This window comes from Barbus barbus, assembly GCF_936440315.1.
Source record: "Barbus barbus genome assembly, chromosome: 25".
NCBI lineage: Eukaryota > Metazoa > Chordata > Actinopteri > Cypriniformes > Cyprinidae > Barbus > Barbus barbus.
The window spans coordinates 20,381,239-20,396,150 of record NC_136753.1 but is presented as its reverse complement, the minus strand read 5'-3'; the positions used below and the strand labels follow the sequence as shown (position 1 = coordinate 20,396,150).

At 35.5% G+C, this 14,912-nt stretch overlaps 1 protein-coding gene across 1 annotated transcript in view; it reads right to left on the bottom strand.

The window, feature by feature from the left end:
* LOC306844802 (P protein-like) overlaps positions 1-14,912 on the bottom strand; it is a gene marked incomplete at its 5' end in the record, with an annotated part of 112,837 nt that overhangs the window by 47,322 nt on the left and 50,603 nt on the right. The window contains 6 exons of the mRNA XM_079377175.1: positions 2,738-2,842; positions 4,795-4,854; positions 6,122-6,249; positions 13,033-13,141; positions 13,849-13,906; positions 14,669-14,816. Coding sequence (XP_079233301.1) covers positions 2,738-2,842; positions 4,795-4,854; positions 6,122-6,249; positions 13,033-13,141; positions 13,849-13,906; positions 14,669-14,816 — 608 coding nt within the window. The remainder of the gene's footprint in view (positions 1-2,737; positions 2,843-4,794; positions 4,855-6,121; positions 6,250-13,032; positions 13,142-13,848; positions 13,907-14,668; positions 14,817-14,912) is intronic.

Sequence of the window (14,912 nt, the reverse complement as noted above, 5' to 3'; positions counted from 1 at the left end):
CTATAGAGGATGAGATGCACTGTTTTCACCTATTTGTCAACAGAACGTGGGCAGTTGACAGGACATGGCAAGCAGTGACGGCAGTGTCCTGCAATGTGACATGCCATACTGAAAGTATTTAAAAAAAGCATATTTCTAATTCATTTTTAATCATAAAACAGCTCCAGTGTTCTACTTTGGATAAATAATGTTAAAAGAGTACTGGGACATTTCACAGTTTACTTTGTTCACAGGGGTTAAATTGAAAGAACTCCAAAATCTGACAGCGATTCAGGGTCCCTAGGCAAGATATGACAACCCTTCAAGTTAAGTAAGGGACTTCAGTCATTATCATTACATAAATCGCTTCAGGTTCATCCAAGACCCTCCTGGTTCACATCAGAGGCCTGATCACCTGTCTTATTTTGTGATAAAGATCAGGTGAATGATATTACGTCTTACATAACTTCTTATTCGCAGAACTATTTTATAAAAGACTTTAGGCCTAGGTTTATTTTTAGGATTAGGTTTAGGCCTATTGCAGGAAACTGCAAAATAAAGTGAAAAATAAACAAAATGGAGAGCAGCTTCCAATAATACAGTATATACTTTATACTACATTTACACTATATTTATTTGTATAAAAATAATTTAATTTAAATTTATAATTTAGTTGAATATAATTTTAATTGCAACAAAAACTTTTAAAATCCTGAAAAAATACAGATAAGAGTAATACATCTTTCAAATCTGTAAAGACTATACGTTTATTTGTGTGCAATCACAATACCGTGCTTTTGTAAAATAACGAAAGCAAACATGATGCGCTTTCTGCCGTCTCGTCTCTGTGAACTTGAGCGCGAAACTCCGTGTACATCTTTGCCTTACAGACATTAAAAATATATCTATAGAGAGTGAAATGTCTACCGTCAAATGAACCAATTCAAATGGAAAACAAGTTCACAGATTATGTAATCCGTATGAAACATACAGGCGCGTCACTGCTGCGGAGATGACGAGTCAGTGTCGCCGACTTTATCTCTTAATCCAAAAACAAAGAAAGCACTAGTTTATCAATAAATTATTAAAATGTTAATGCAGCATCCTTACTGTTTTTCCCTGACACATTCATTATCATTACTTCTGCCGAGTGCTGTGCAAGTTTTATGCCTGTACTTGAGCGCTTTTTAGGCTATGTAGGCAATAAAAGGTTCATTATAATGACTTAAATTATATATGATGAGTTTGGTTCCAAAACGTGATAAACATTTTTAAAAAAAAAGAGTTTCCTCCAAAATCAGTATTGTATCTGGTCCGTTTTGAAAAGTCAGTTTTAAATTTTACGAAAAAAAAGCGATATCTGCTGTATTATTCTGTCATGTTTTCTCCCTTTTTTTCCAAACCGCAACAAACTCCAGTCTCCTTTCTCAGCAGAATGCGATACATCCGCTCAACCAATCACAGCGCACCATTCCACGCATTGTAAACAGTACCGGTAATGGCAGTGCTTTGAATACACCCGGCATCCTAGTTTTCCTCATCTACTTTGTACTTTGTGATCAACAAACAAACAAAAAATTAGGGCTGCACGATAAATCGTATGTGATTGTCATGCGCATCTCGTCAGTAAAGCCGGTTTTGTGATCTCCATCACGTGTTTTCAGATGGAGCAGCATTTAATACACAGGGAACAACACTTAAAAACACTTACACTGACAAGCTATGCAATAGCGCATTCATAATCACAGATGAATCGCATTCGATTATGAACGCGATATTGCATAGCTTGTCAGTGTAAGTGTTTTTATTAATGCCATATGTTTTTGTAAATACAGCGTATAGCACTAGTCAACAAAATGAATATAACATGGCAAAGATCAATGCACGTTTGGAAGTTGAATGTAAGGGAAATGTCATTTTGGAATTTCTGTGGTCTAATGTGATATTGTTCATGCTCTTGTTCATGATGAATTTTTTTTTTATTGTTGTAATTAATTTAAAGCATTAACAAGATAACCGGTTGAATTAATTTTGGGAGCTATGACTGATTGAATGTAGGCTATTTTTAGACCAATGCCTGTATATAAGATCAGTATTGACCAAGTTCAGAGGTGGATGTGGATCAACTTACTTTGTTGTGTATTTTCAACAGTTTCAATATGAAAAATAACTGTTATATTGATTCAATGGATTTATTACATTTAAAAAAAAAAAAAAAACATGGATTTATTGCCTTTTGGGGAAAAAAATTTGGAGTTTTTATAATAAATCTTTGAAAATCAAAAATCTGGATTTGAATTTTTAATGTTATTATAACCTAAAGATGCTATGTGAAAGTTTGAAACAGAAAATAGTGCTTTTCATCTTGCCACTTTCTTGGTAAAGAAAACACATTTTTACTCAAATTAATCAAAATGGATTTATAGCGTTTTGGAATCAAACTCATATATTCATATATTAGTATAGAAAATAGTTTTTTTTTTTTTAAAACAACTATTTAAACTTTAAACTTTAGACTTCTGAATGGTAGTAAAATTAAGTTCAAAATATGAAAATAATAACATTGATTACATTGTTTCAATCAATATCTTGATGCAGCCTTTATTATTTAAAAAAAAGGCTAAGTACTAATAAAAGGTCTGTGTACGAAAGATGTCAGACAAACTAGAGTGTGATTTAGAGTTATTTTTTTTCTCTTTTTTTAACCATATCTTTGTGTTTGAGTGGAAATGCTTGAAGGAGTAAGTGAGTTCCTTACCATAGTGGCAGTGAAGGGAATGTTGTCTATAAGAGAGGAGGCCAGTGCTGAGACCCACATGACCAAAATGATAGCGATGGCCAACCGCTCTTCCTCTGGCACTGCCTGGAAGAGAAGATAACAATAAAATGTCACAACCAAACACATACACACACACACACACTCACAAACCCTCTCTCTGTCAGTCTCATAAAGGCACGTAGATGCCAACACAAAGGTGAGAGGCTTCGCAGACAATGTGTTCATGACACAGTCACATTGGATTCATTATTTCATGCTCTGTTGCTTTCATAAACCGAAACACAACACAACACATGTCCACAAACAGAAATAAACACACACTCTCACCATATGGCTGTTTTCAATCCAGCTATAACGTATGTGAAAATGCACAATAGCCTTTTTATTAGCATGTAGAAATAATGTTTATTAGAACATCTTTTTATTTCAGTCATTTCCACACTATTTCTCTCTTTGGTTGTTCATCTAATGGTCAGATTTTGGGGGTCCTGGTGCTGCTGATTGGATTGAGTGCATCTGAGCTCCACAGCAGCACCTGTCATGAATAATTACTGTGATTGTAAAAGGCCCACACACCAAACACAAGCTGACGGGTCTATCAGAGTTTGATCGCCAGCCAGGCAGAGCTGGGCACTTCTAGGCCTGTGAAAATCTCTGTATTTATGGCCCATATAGACCTACTATTGGATCAAAGATAATAATAATTTCAACTATTTAATGAGGTTCATTTGGCTGGTTTACATTGTTTATTTTAAGTGTGGAAATGCATGCTCTTAGAATTACGGTCCATGTGTGAAAAAATATATAGAGCAAAACAACGCCCGTCTACTTTTTCAGGAGCCTCGGTTTTTCCCAAAGAGATTTTTTGAAGTCTTTGTTCAAGAGTTATAAACCATGAACCAAATCAACAACCAAACAGCTCAATCACAACATTACACACTTTAATTTAAAGGAAAAATGTATTTGAAAATTAGTCAAAATGACAAAGGTACAAGGGTGTACCTAACAGTTCTAACTACATCTCCATGAAGCCAAGACATATTTGAAAAACAATGAAGAAATATAAAATAACATAAATTAATGATCATAGAAAAAAATGAAATAAGCATATATAGACAAACACATTCTTAAAAATAAGGTTCTTTCTTGGCATTGATGGTCCCATGGAACCCTTCCATTGCACCAAATGTTCTTTTTAGTGGAAAATGGAAGGGTATACCTCCATAAGCACAAACAGAACCATAAGAAAAAAATGGTTCTTTTAGGAGCGGCTCACAAAAAGGTTCTTTGGGACCCAAAATAGCTCTTCTATTGCATCCCAGCCCCCTTTTGGAACTTTTATTTTTAAGAGTGCATGGTAGTTAAAGAGTAGGGATACAGATTCTGTGTCATTTGCAGTGGTGCATGGGCAGTGGGCAGGCAATAAATAATTCCTTTCTCACAATTTGCTTATTGCGATTCAGTTATCAGTTAACAACCTTGTACTGTAACCTCATAGTATAAGTTAGCATAAAAAAATCAACCATAAAATGAATGGGATTTTTACATAACATACAGACCTTGGACAACAGTGCCGGGCTATGTAAATAAAAAGGTAAATGCAATTTTATATTTAAACTGTGATTTTATATCTCAAAAAGTAACTTCTTATCTCACAATGACCTTATATTTCAACTATATTTTGCTGTTTAAACATCATACCTTACAATGTGACATACCATGACTATCTTCTTATTTTTATTTTTATTTTTATAATCTGCTTTTACTCTGAGGCAGAAACAGATCTTCCCCTCAAAATCTGATCATAAGTGGTCACAGGAGATACATCTGAGAAATGTTACATCAAGGTGTAAACAGCATGTGTTGCCTTCCCACTTGTGATCGTATCACCCAAGATTTAACACCACTTTTTATGATAGATTTTGTGCTGATTGCGTAACACCTTTAGTCTGCAACACAGACAGCCCATACTAATATAAATTCCTAGTGAAATCCCCCCAAAGACTGTATCAAACACTTCTGGAACAAATACTCACTTTTATCAACACTGCTGTCTGTTCCCCGATGTAGTCGATGAGCTGCAGCTGGGCTAGGGCCTTAAAAACACACCAAAGAGAAAATCAAGCCATAGACTAGAAACCAAAACAACAGACATTTCACCTGACAGCTCTGATTTTCCATCTTTTATGGAAGTGGAATATCAGTATTCATCTATTTTTATCTTGCCACTTGCGTTGCACACTGGTATGAATGATTGTGAATGTTGGCTCTGCTATAGAGGGCAAACAGTTTATCTTAGAGCAGCGTTAAGCTCCCCACTGGGCCCAAGGGGTGGGCTTCCCTGTGTGAATACTGTCCTCCTAACAAGACAAAGGATTAAACCAACACAAACAGCAAACCTAGCATTTCTGCTGCTGACATGCTCACATTCTCCTAACTTAGACTCCCAGTCTCTAAGCCGCCCTCTTTGTCCTTCTTTATTTATGAATGTGATAAATAAAAATAAACATAACAATGCACTATTATGTACACTATTAATATTTTATCTTTCATGACAATGCACTTTAAATAATTTGTTCTCTATAACGATGCAATTTTTCCTTCAGGTTTGTAAATAACAAAACAGATTAAACTTAGGGGGAAAATAAAAAATACAAAAATAGATACAGATATATAATAAACATGTATTAAGCATTTACATAATAATACACTATTATATATCTTTCATGACAATGCACTTTAAATATTTTGTCTTCTATAACAATACATTACAAAAAACAGACACAAATGTGAATGTATAAAAAATAAGTAGAACACATTTTTTTTACAATAATTGTGCAAATTAATTTAGAGTTAATACAAGTCTAATATAAATCTTTTAAATAGTGCTGTCAAACAATTAATCGCGATTAACCACATCCAAAACAATAGTTTTTGTTCACATAGTATGTGTGTGTGTACTGTGTATATTTATTATGTATATATAAATACACACCCATGCATGTATACATTTAAGAAAAATATCTTCCATTTATACATTAAATATATTTATATATAATGTAAATACATGTAAATATTTCCTAAATATATACTGTATATGTGTGTATTGATAAAATTTTAAATCAAATTTAAGGGGAATTTTTTCTTTTTTTAATTGCATTGCATTGCATTTTTTGGTTGCATTAAAAAAATACATTTGAGGGGGCGCGTTCGAGGCGTGACAGGCTCCGAACCAGCATCCAAAACACGACATGGGCAGGTGACCGGCTAAACTGATCTTGGTAAACAATGACTAGCCATCACTGTGATGTAATAGATGACAGAACATTGGGATATGTGGGCGTTTTTTGAGGATTAGCATACCTCCATAAGCACAAACAGAGCAGCGAAGAACAACAGGGTGGCCCATTCCACTCTGTGAAGTATGATCTCGAAGTCCTGAATGTCAGCCAACACCAGTAACCACAGAGCCCCCAAGATAGCGATCCAACCTGAGGGACAAAACAGTACATCACTGGAGATCACTGGAAAACAACCAAGAACACTGTTCACACAAACATTTTATTTCCTGTTGTTGCACGTAAAGGTTTTAAAATAATGGAATCCTGGAAAACAGCCAACCGGTGGTTAATGCAATGCATCAATCATATGTTATGTCTCTATTTATCTTGCCTTCCCATGACCACAAGCACTTTCTCATCAGCCAACCACAGCGGTCCTAAATCTGGCATTCCACTCACACAAAAAAACATTCAGCGGGAGAGAGAACAAACAGCAGCATTCAATTAGAAACACAGTCCAGCCACCCCACAAACAGACTCATAATCGCTCTGCACATCGATATACTGACACAACAGGTAGTCTGCAACGCCACAATGGACTACGGCCTGTCAGGGCGTAAGAATGATAAGCCAGTTACTGGATAGTCTTCATTAAAGGCTTCTGTGACGTGTCCAACACTGATCTAAGAACCTCAGTCTAAATAAATGATTGGAATCGCAACTACAACAGAGATAACAGAACATAAAAGGGCCAGTTTCCCTGAGAGAGGAGATCTTAGTAATTAATTCTGTATGCTTTTATAATAAATTATGTATGCTTTTTTATGTTTGAGAAGTCTCTTATGCTCACCAAAGCTCCATTTATTTGATCAAAAACAAAGTAAAAACAGTAGTATTGTGAAATATTATTGATGATTTTAAATAACTGTTGTCAAATATATATTGTTAATGGTATTAATTTTTGTGATGGAAAAGCTGAATTTTCAGCAGCCATTATTCCAGTCTTCAGAAATATTTGTAATTATTATAAGTGTTGAAAATAATTGTGCTGCTTAATAGTTTTGTGGAAAACTTAATATTTTTTTCAGGATTATTTAATGAACAGAAAATTCAAAAGAACAGCATTTATTTGAGATAGAAATTTTAATTAAAGTCTTTAATGTCAATTTTTGTTCAATTTAATGCAGACTTGCTAAGTTATTGATGCCTGAATCTTTTATGTGAACGTTCCCTGTGCTCTCTGTTCAATAAATATTAGCAAAATAAAAGTCAACATGTACCAGTTTATTTTAATCCACTCAGATGTTATTGTGATATCAATCTAAAATATATCTGAAAAATGGAGGTGAAATATAAAACGGCATTAGCTGGTGTGAACATTGTGCATGCTGTCAAGAAATATTGCCAGATATTTTACTGCTGATTAGGTGATGTACTGTTTCCCAGAAGCCTCTGGGATTAAAAACATACGCAGCATGTCAGGAACAAAATGTACGAGTCACTAAAGTGAGGCGGATAATACAGCAGGAAGCAGACCAGCGTTATACTGCTCCATCACATGCGGTGGTAGAAGTCCATCATAATGAGTGTGCCATTTAGACATCAAGTCCGTGCACAACTAATGCGTCACATCTCAGCCTCTGACCTTTACTATAATAGCCACAGAAAAACAGGCTTTATTCTGGACCTGCGTGTTACATGCAACTGACATTGACAATTTAAAAAAAGAACAAAAAACATAAATGACCGCCTGCAAATGTTACAACAAACAAACAGAAGCCATTAGCCCACTTAATATATACTTACACACTACGAGAACCATTTACAAGCAATTAAATCAGAGTTAGAAACATACATTAGTGTAGGTAGTGGATTATCTTCTCTAGGTTGTGTTTTACTGGAGCACCATTAAGTGGACATTCATCGTAGCATCCAGATAAAATGTTTCCTGAAAATAATATTTCCTAGTATTGTGTTTGTCATCATTTAACAAAACAAAACAGTGAAAGAGAAAAATTCATTTCTTGTTCTTTTAGCATTTATTTGTTTTTGCAATATTAATCTTTCTATTGAATATTAATCCTCAGCGTACTCAGAAAACAAATATGAGAGGGAAAGGGAGAGTGGATGATGCTTGGTCGGCGTAGATGGGTCTTGAGTTAAAAGCAGGAACACATAGTGAGGACAGTCTTTGAAGCAGCATGTGTTGAGAAGATGGTCACATACTGTACACCCCATTCTGTCAAAGCTTTGGGGTCGAAATGATATTTATTTTTCATATAATAACACAGTGCTTTCCTCTGGAGTGCACAATCAGGAACCAGATTGATGAAACATTAAGAAAAACATTCTTCTTATTTTTTAACTTAAGAAAAAGTTAAGAATAATGTTGTATTCCCAAACATTCTTCGTTTTTTCTTCTTAATCATCGTAAATAACTTTCTAAAGTTAGGATAGCCCCAGACTTCTCTTAAATCCCAAATAGTAAGAATGATTTAGTTAATTTATTGGGTCATTTGAAATTAATTATTGTATTTAAGCATTACAACAACACTAGCTACATATAATATTAGTAGGACTATTAACAGGGATGTGCACAAGTTTTCTGAAGTGACGTGTTTATTGTAGCAAAAGTTAGAAAAAACTATGTGAAAATACCAACAAAAAAGTTTTTTTTTTTTTTTAAGATAAACAACTGTTTTGGATCGCCAGCTTGATGTAAAATCATTTGCTAAAACCAGCGCTTGGGCCCAGAAAATGATGTCTTCCATAAACATTTTGTCCCAGGGCTCAGTGAATTTAAGGCAGAAAGGACAATTGTGAGTGACTGTCACGGTGCACACAGCAAGGATGAACGAGGAACACGAGACGAGGATGCAAACTCAAATTACAGTCTTTAATAACTCCAAACAAAGCAGGGCAAGACAAGGCAAGGTAGACACAGACAGGAACACCGGGGCGTAACGAGTAGACCAGACGACACAAAACTGAACAGGCAGGAACTTAAATACACAGGCTAATTACACAAACACAGCTGGAACAGAATTAACTAATGATCACATTAAACAAGGACAGGAAACAAACCAAATATGGAAACATGAGGCGGGAACACATGACACACACGACAAAGGATTGACAGTGACAACTTTCCTCCAAAAATGAAGGAAGAGTTGGGAAGAGACTTCTCTTGTTTGTTTGTTTGTTTGTTTTTTCAATATTAGCCTGCATAAACTTCACAATCATAAAAGGCTCAACCTTCTCACTATTATTTTAACAGCAGAAATGGTCACAAATGTCAACAATCCAACCCACTCAAAGCAGGATAACAAATTACTGAGCAATTATCTAAAGACCCCATTTCCACCAGACTATTTCCTGTTAGCCATCAGGGGCTTTGGACTTCAGCCAGCGATGCCAATGAGTGAAATGCCTCCATTAAAATAAGCAACAGTCAAACAGTTACTATTCAAGCCTCCCAAATTTAGCACAAAACAACTTATGCACGCACTCATACTTTGGGGATTATAACCAACGCTGGTCAGTAAATGCTGCAACAAACGGATACACTATAAATCATACAGTGGCAGAGGGGGTGACAATATGCTTCCAATTCTAGCAAAATTTGATTAAACAGGTGAGTGCTGAAGATTGCCCGTGGGAAATCATTTAATAAGGAATGAGAAGGACGAACAGAAGAAGAGCCAAAGACAGGAAGAGAAAGAACAGAAGTAGTCAGAGAAAGAATCAGCTCCAGTCACACAGAGGACACAGGTGTATTGTAATTGTGGTAGAGAATATATTAATGTAAAGATGGTTTAAACGAGGTAAAGATCTTAAAGGCAATGCTGTTCAGAATAGCTGAATGATGGAAGACAAAATTACGTAACAGGATGAAGTCTATTAATAAAAAAAAAAGTGGATTTTTGCAAATCAGGATGGAGTTGATGGAAATTTATTGACGGAAGTTGAAATTGAATAGTAAAAATGAGCGTGCGACTCACTAATATATGTGATGTCATTCAAATATCTGTTTTGCCCCTCTTGTTTGGTTGATACCCTAAAGATGTATATGTAAACATAATTACAAAAATTATAAAGTAATACCAAAATTAAGCTCCTGTTTTCCCTTCAGAGTCTTTGAATATCCTCAAATCTAATGAAAACCCAGGAGAAAGAAAATAATGAAGCTTTAATCTCTTTAAAACTGTGATTATAAAGTTTGTTTTGCTTCTCATAAGACTGTGCATCTTTTCTCAAAAAGTGAAGCATATTCACAAATTTGGATGGCACAAACACACACACATACAAACTCTAGCACTGTTGTTCATGCATGGTGTGAAATGAATCCCAGACTTCTTCCACACTGGCACTGGGACAGTTTTGTCACAACACTAGTCCAAAAAAGTAACTTTTGATTTGCTTTCCGCTTCAATGTTCCCCCACGGCATCCAACTGAAGACGGAGGAGGAATTGGGGGCCTTCAGCAGTGCGCAGCACAAACAGAGCAGAAAAATGAGACCGAGAAAGAAAGAAGGCTCTGCAATTAAAAGAAGTTTGCTGAGAAGCCTGGGAGGCTCATTCATCATACCCAAAACAACACAGGCATTCTGGCCCGTTGAGTGAGACACAAACACCACCTCATCATGTTCTTCATTTTAAAGCAAATGTGTTTCCACAAGCACCTTATTTATAAAGAACTCTTGTCTCTCTCAGGATGTTCTGGGAAGAAATGAGCTGTTGTGTGTGTTCTACTTTGATTAATCTTCCTCTGTTTCCGCATTCATTATTTGGTGGTACAGCTTTTGTGCTGCCCAGGAGATAAATTATGTCAGGATTTTAACTTATTTATTCATAAATAAATTATCATATCAGGAGATGAGTTATATTAACGATATTTAATATGCATGTGATCCACATCTTAAATGTAATCCTTTCCTCGTTAAAAAAAACGTTTTACCCATAAATAAATGAATATTGTTTTAAAGTTGTACTACAGAAGAGATTTTGGTTAAAAATTAACAAATCAACATGTATACCTCAAACCGTTCTGCAGTGGAGCAGTCAAAGCCATGTAAAGAATTAATTTTGCTATTTTATGTTTCAAACAGAGAAGAGGCCAAAGTTTCATAGCATCTTTAAAAGAAAATGGTTTAAAACACATTCACATGAGATAAAGACTTGTGACTCAAAGACATATTCATAATCATAAAGATAATAAAGCTGCTTAATTCTCATGGAGCATCGCCTCATGGGGGTTAAAATGTTCTAATTTTCTCTGAAAATTCCTGTTATCGAACATTTCCCTTGTGGAATAAATTAATCACGGCTTACTATATGAATAGAGTATTTTTTATAATGCGTAATGAACATTTTTGTTCATGCTTTATTCTATCTGTATCCATGCCACTAGGTGTCTGTATATTTCGGCACAACTACCAAATCAATCAGCAACTTTAAGGAGAACTGCCGAATTTTAACTACATAAGCAAACCAGTACTGCAAGTTTCTTAAGTCAAATGTTAAATGTTGCTTGTTTTCTATCAACCTCTTTGGATTTTTTGAGCAGGAAAATCTCTTTACTTTCAGAGTAATGTCTCACACTGCGAAAATTATTGATATTTCCTTGGAAATCCGTTACGACCTACATGTGAAATGCTTTGATGGACCTATAGAAATGACCTTTCAGAGCCTATTTATCTCTTAACAGCTTTTCAGTGACCTAAAAAATCAAGAAAACTCCTGAATGCACTGTTACTGCTCGTATTGTTCACAGAGCTAAATGTTCACCAGTCAGTTATAGCAGAATCAAACTGTAATTACATAGTTTTTCTGGGAAATGGATGGCCTTGGGGATTAAGAATCACTTCATTGTCATGAATGTGCTTTTCGTTGGAAAGACGTGGAGTGCAGCGCGTCCTGTGTGCTTCATTGCTCTCCAGGAGGCGCACTGTATCCTCACCCATGATTAAATAATCAATATCAAAGGTCAAATGGAGTGGTGGTGTGTCAACCTAATGAAAGTCTAATGACAGTCATTTGCAGCCCATTCTGGCCGACCCTGGTTTTGATCAGAACAAGGCACTGAGGAGAATCCGAAAGCAGAACCACACTGTTTTTTGCATATGGTAATGTACAGTGATTATTTTTTGCGATCATTGCCAATTAATTTAGTACACAGCTGTGGAAGGCAACAAAAAAAAAACATGATTTTGTATGTATGAAGATATGAGACATGATCGCTTAGAAAATAATACTCATGTGTCATCTTTCCACAAGATCAAACTGTCTACAAATGAGAATTGATTATCAATACACAATCAGACTCAACAATACAAGGTCAAACAATACAACCTTAGTGAGCTGCAAGGCTGGCTTTCTCTGATTGACCAACTCGTTCTCACTAATAGTGTTTGGTGAAGTTCTCGATCTCATTTCCATGTGTAATTGACATCTCATTCACTGTATAATAAACACATCCATAAACCAGTTTGACAAAGCTAGAGCAAAATGAAAGGGCAGAAAGAAAAAATACAAACAAAAAATAAAACAGACTAATTTTAGGTCGAGTAATACTAGCCGCCTTGTTTAATCTCATGCTACTCCATTGTTATGGTTTTGCTTTTGTGTCTCTTTCTGCATTTAAAGCCCAGCTGCAAACAATTATGACATCAACACATTGACAGATTCATACACACACCAATTAGATCATGGGAGAAAGTGGTTAGCCTAATAACATTCGTTTCTCTAATTTTATTCTATGAAACCTAATATAATGCATATAAAATTAAATGTTTGCTCCATGGTAGAGGAATTGGCACATTTTTGATCATTTCAAAAATAGCAAGATATTCTTGTGATTCCATTTCCTCTGCTCAAACAGAGAGGAAACAAGCCCTCATAATTATACAGTGAGGCATGTAAACAGCAGGGCCAGTTCAGCAATAGAAACGGATGAATCCTGATTATTTGTGTCCTTGTTTGTCTCCCGCTTACCCAGATCCAGATGTATGGCAGGGACAAAAGAGTTCAGGAAGAACATAAAGATGACCACCCCAAGGACAGTCAGACACTTGACCAGGAGGATTGTGTCAGTTATTCTGTGCTGTAAAAGACCAAGAAAGACATGTTTAGATACAGGAGAGAAAGAAACACGCCAAATACATATTATGCCCTATAACAGTGTTTCTCAGCTGCTGAGTTGCAATCCACAGGCCTTTTCCAATTAATTTATATCCATGAAAAAAAATTGCAAATATTACAATGCTAATCATATACGATACGGTTAGCTTTACAGGTTAACATTTACAAGGAAGTAGAAACATATTTGTTGTTACTGTCGTCAAAGGTCATGCATCCAATTAAACTCCAATAAATAGTATTTTATCAAAAACATAACTCAGAGTACATTACATACGGATTCAACTGCAACAAGGCTAAAGATGGTGTGTGCCAACCAGAAAGTGTTGTTGTAGTGAATTATTAGCTGCCAAGTGAATAAAACCATCAAATTTCAATTGATATTTAGAAACCAAACTATAAACACTTTCAATTGTAAGTCACTTTGGATAAAAGCATCTGCTTAGTGAATAAATGTAAATTTAAATACTTCTGATGTTTATACCATCACAAAATTGTAAATTTTTGCTGCATACATAAATTATTATTATGATTATTATTACTATAATTATTATTAGGGTCCTGAGTGTTCTGCTGTGGAATCAAAGAAATTGGTCAAGTTTCTTATCATATAATAAGATAACATCAAGATAAGGCAAGGTTAGCAGTGAGGTACAATACTTTTTGTTTTACCTTTTTCTGCAGCTCTTGAATATTGTGCTCCCAGTTTTTGTCTTCCTGTGATATTTGCCTACGAAAATAAAGGAATAACATAGAATAGAGTGTGTTAATACATCCTTTCAGCCAGCATGGACACCTGCAAATGAGTAGGAGTGGTGATTTCATGTGGTCACCCCGAACCTTTTCTACTCAGCATGTGAGGCTGTAAATGGCTTCTGTGATTATTTTATCTGTCATCAAAGCAAACCACAAGCTCCACAAAACCACAAGCAGAACTAATCGAATTTCTTTAGTTAAAAGAAGCATTTATAATAATAATAAAAAAATAAAAACAGGCTACTGTTGAGAACAAAATTATTCTGCATGATTAAAATTTCAGCTCTCTACGAGAGCTTTAGAGAGCCGACATAATTGAGAACAATTACCTACTTTTCTACAGGTTAATTATTTCTCATTTATCATCCTGGGCTTCTGGGTATGTGCTGCCATCAGACACAACAGGTGTCATGCAGTGGGAATGGATATATTTTGGACCTAACAGGGTGTTCAAGTGACCTCGTACCAAGAAAGACACTCATCTTAATACTTTATGCAATATCAAAATGATGAAAGATTTTGAGGCTTGAGATCGCATCTTGTAAGTGTAGCCTAATTTGTTTCCACTTTTATCCTCATGACATTTAGACAACACAACGAGAAAAAAAGTGCAACAAAACCCCACTTATATTCAACATACATCCATGGTTTTAAACACCATGCATGGTGTAGACAGACTGCTTGTATTTTAACCAGGCAGACAAGGAAAATAATGGATTGAGCATGATTGTGTCACCTCTGGAAGGTCTTGAGCTTCTTGCGCAGGAGGCTTTCCAGATTGAGCACCTTCTGCATAAGAAGACACTTGACGGCAGTCTCCTCTCGGCTGGCAGGGTTAATGCGATGGGCTGTCTGCCTCCACACCAGAATCTCATGCTTCAGTTCTGCAGGGTGACACAAATCGGGACAAGATAAAGGGTTCAGCTGTGGAACAGACAAGTACGAGTTAAGATAAGATTTTCAAATCTATTCCAAAAAAC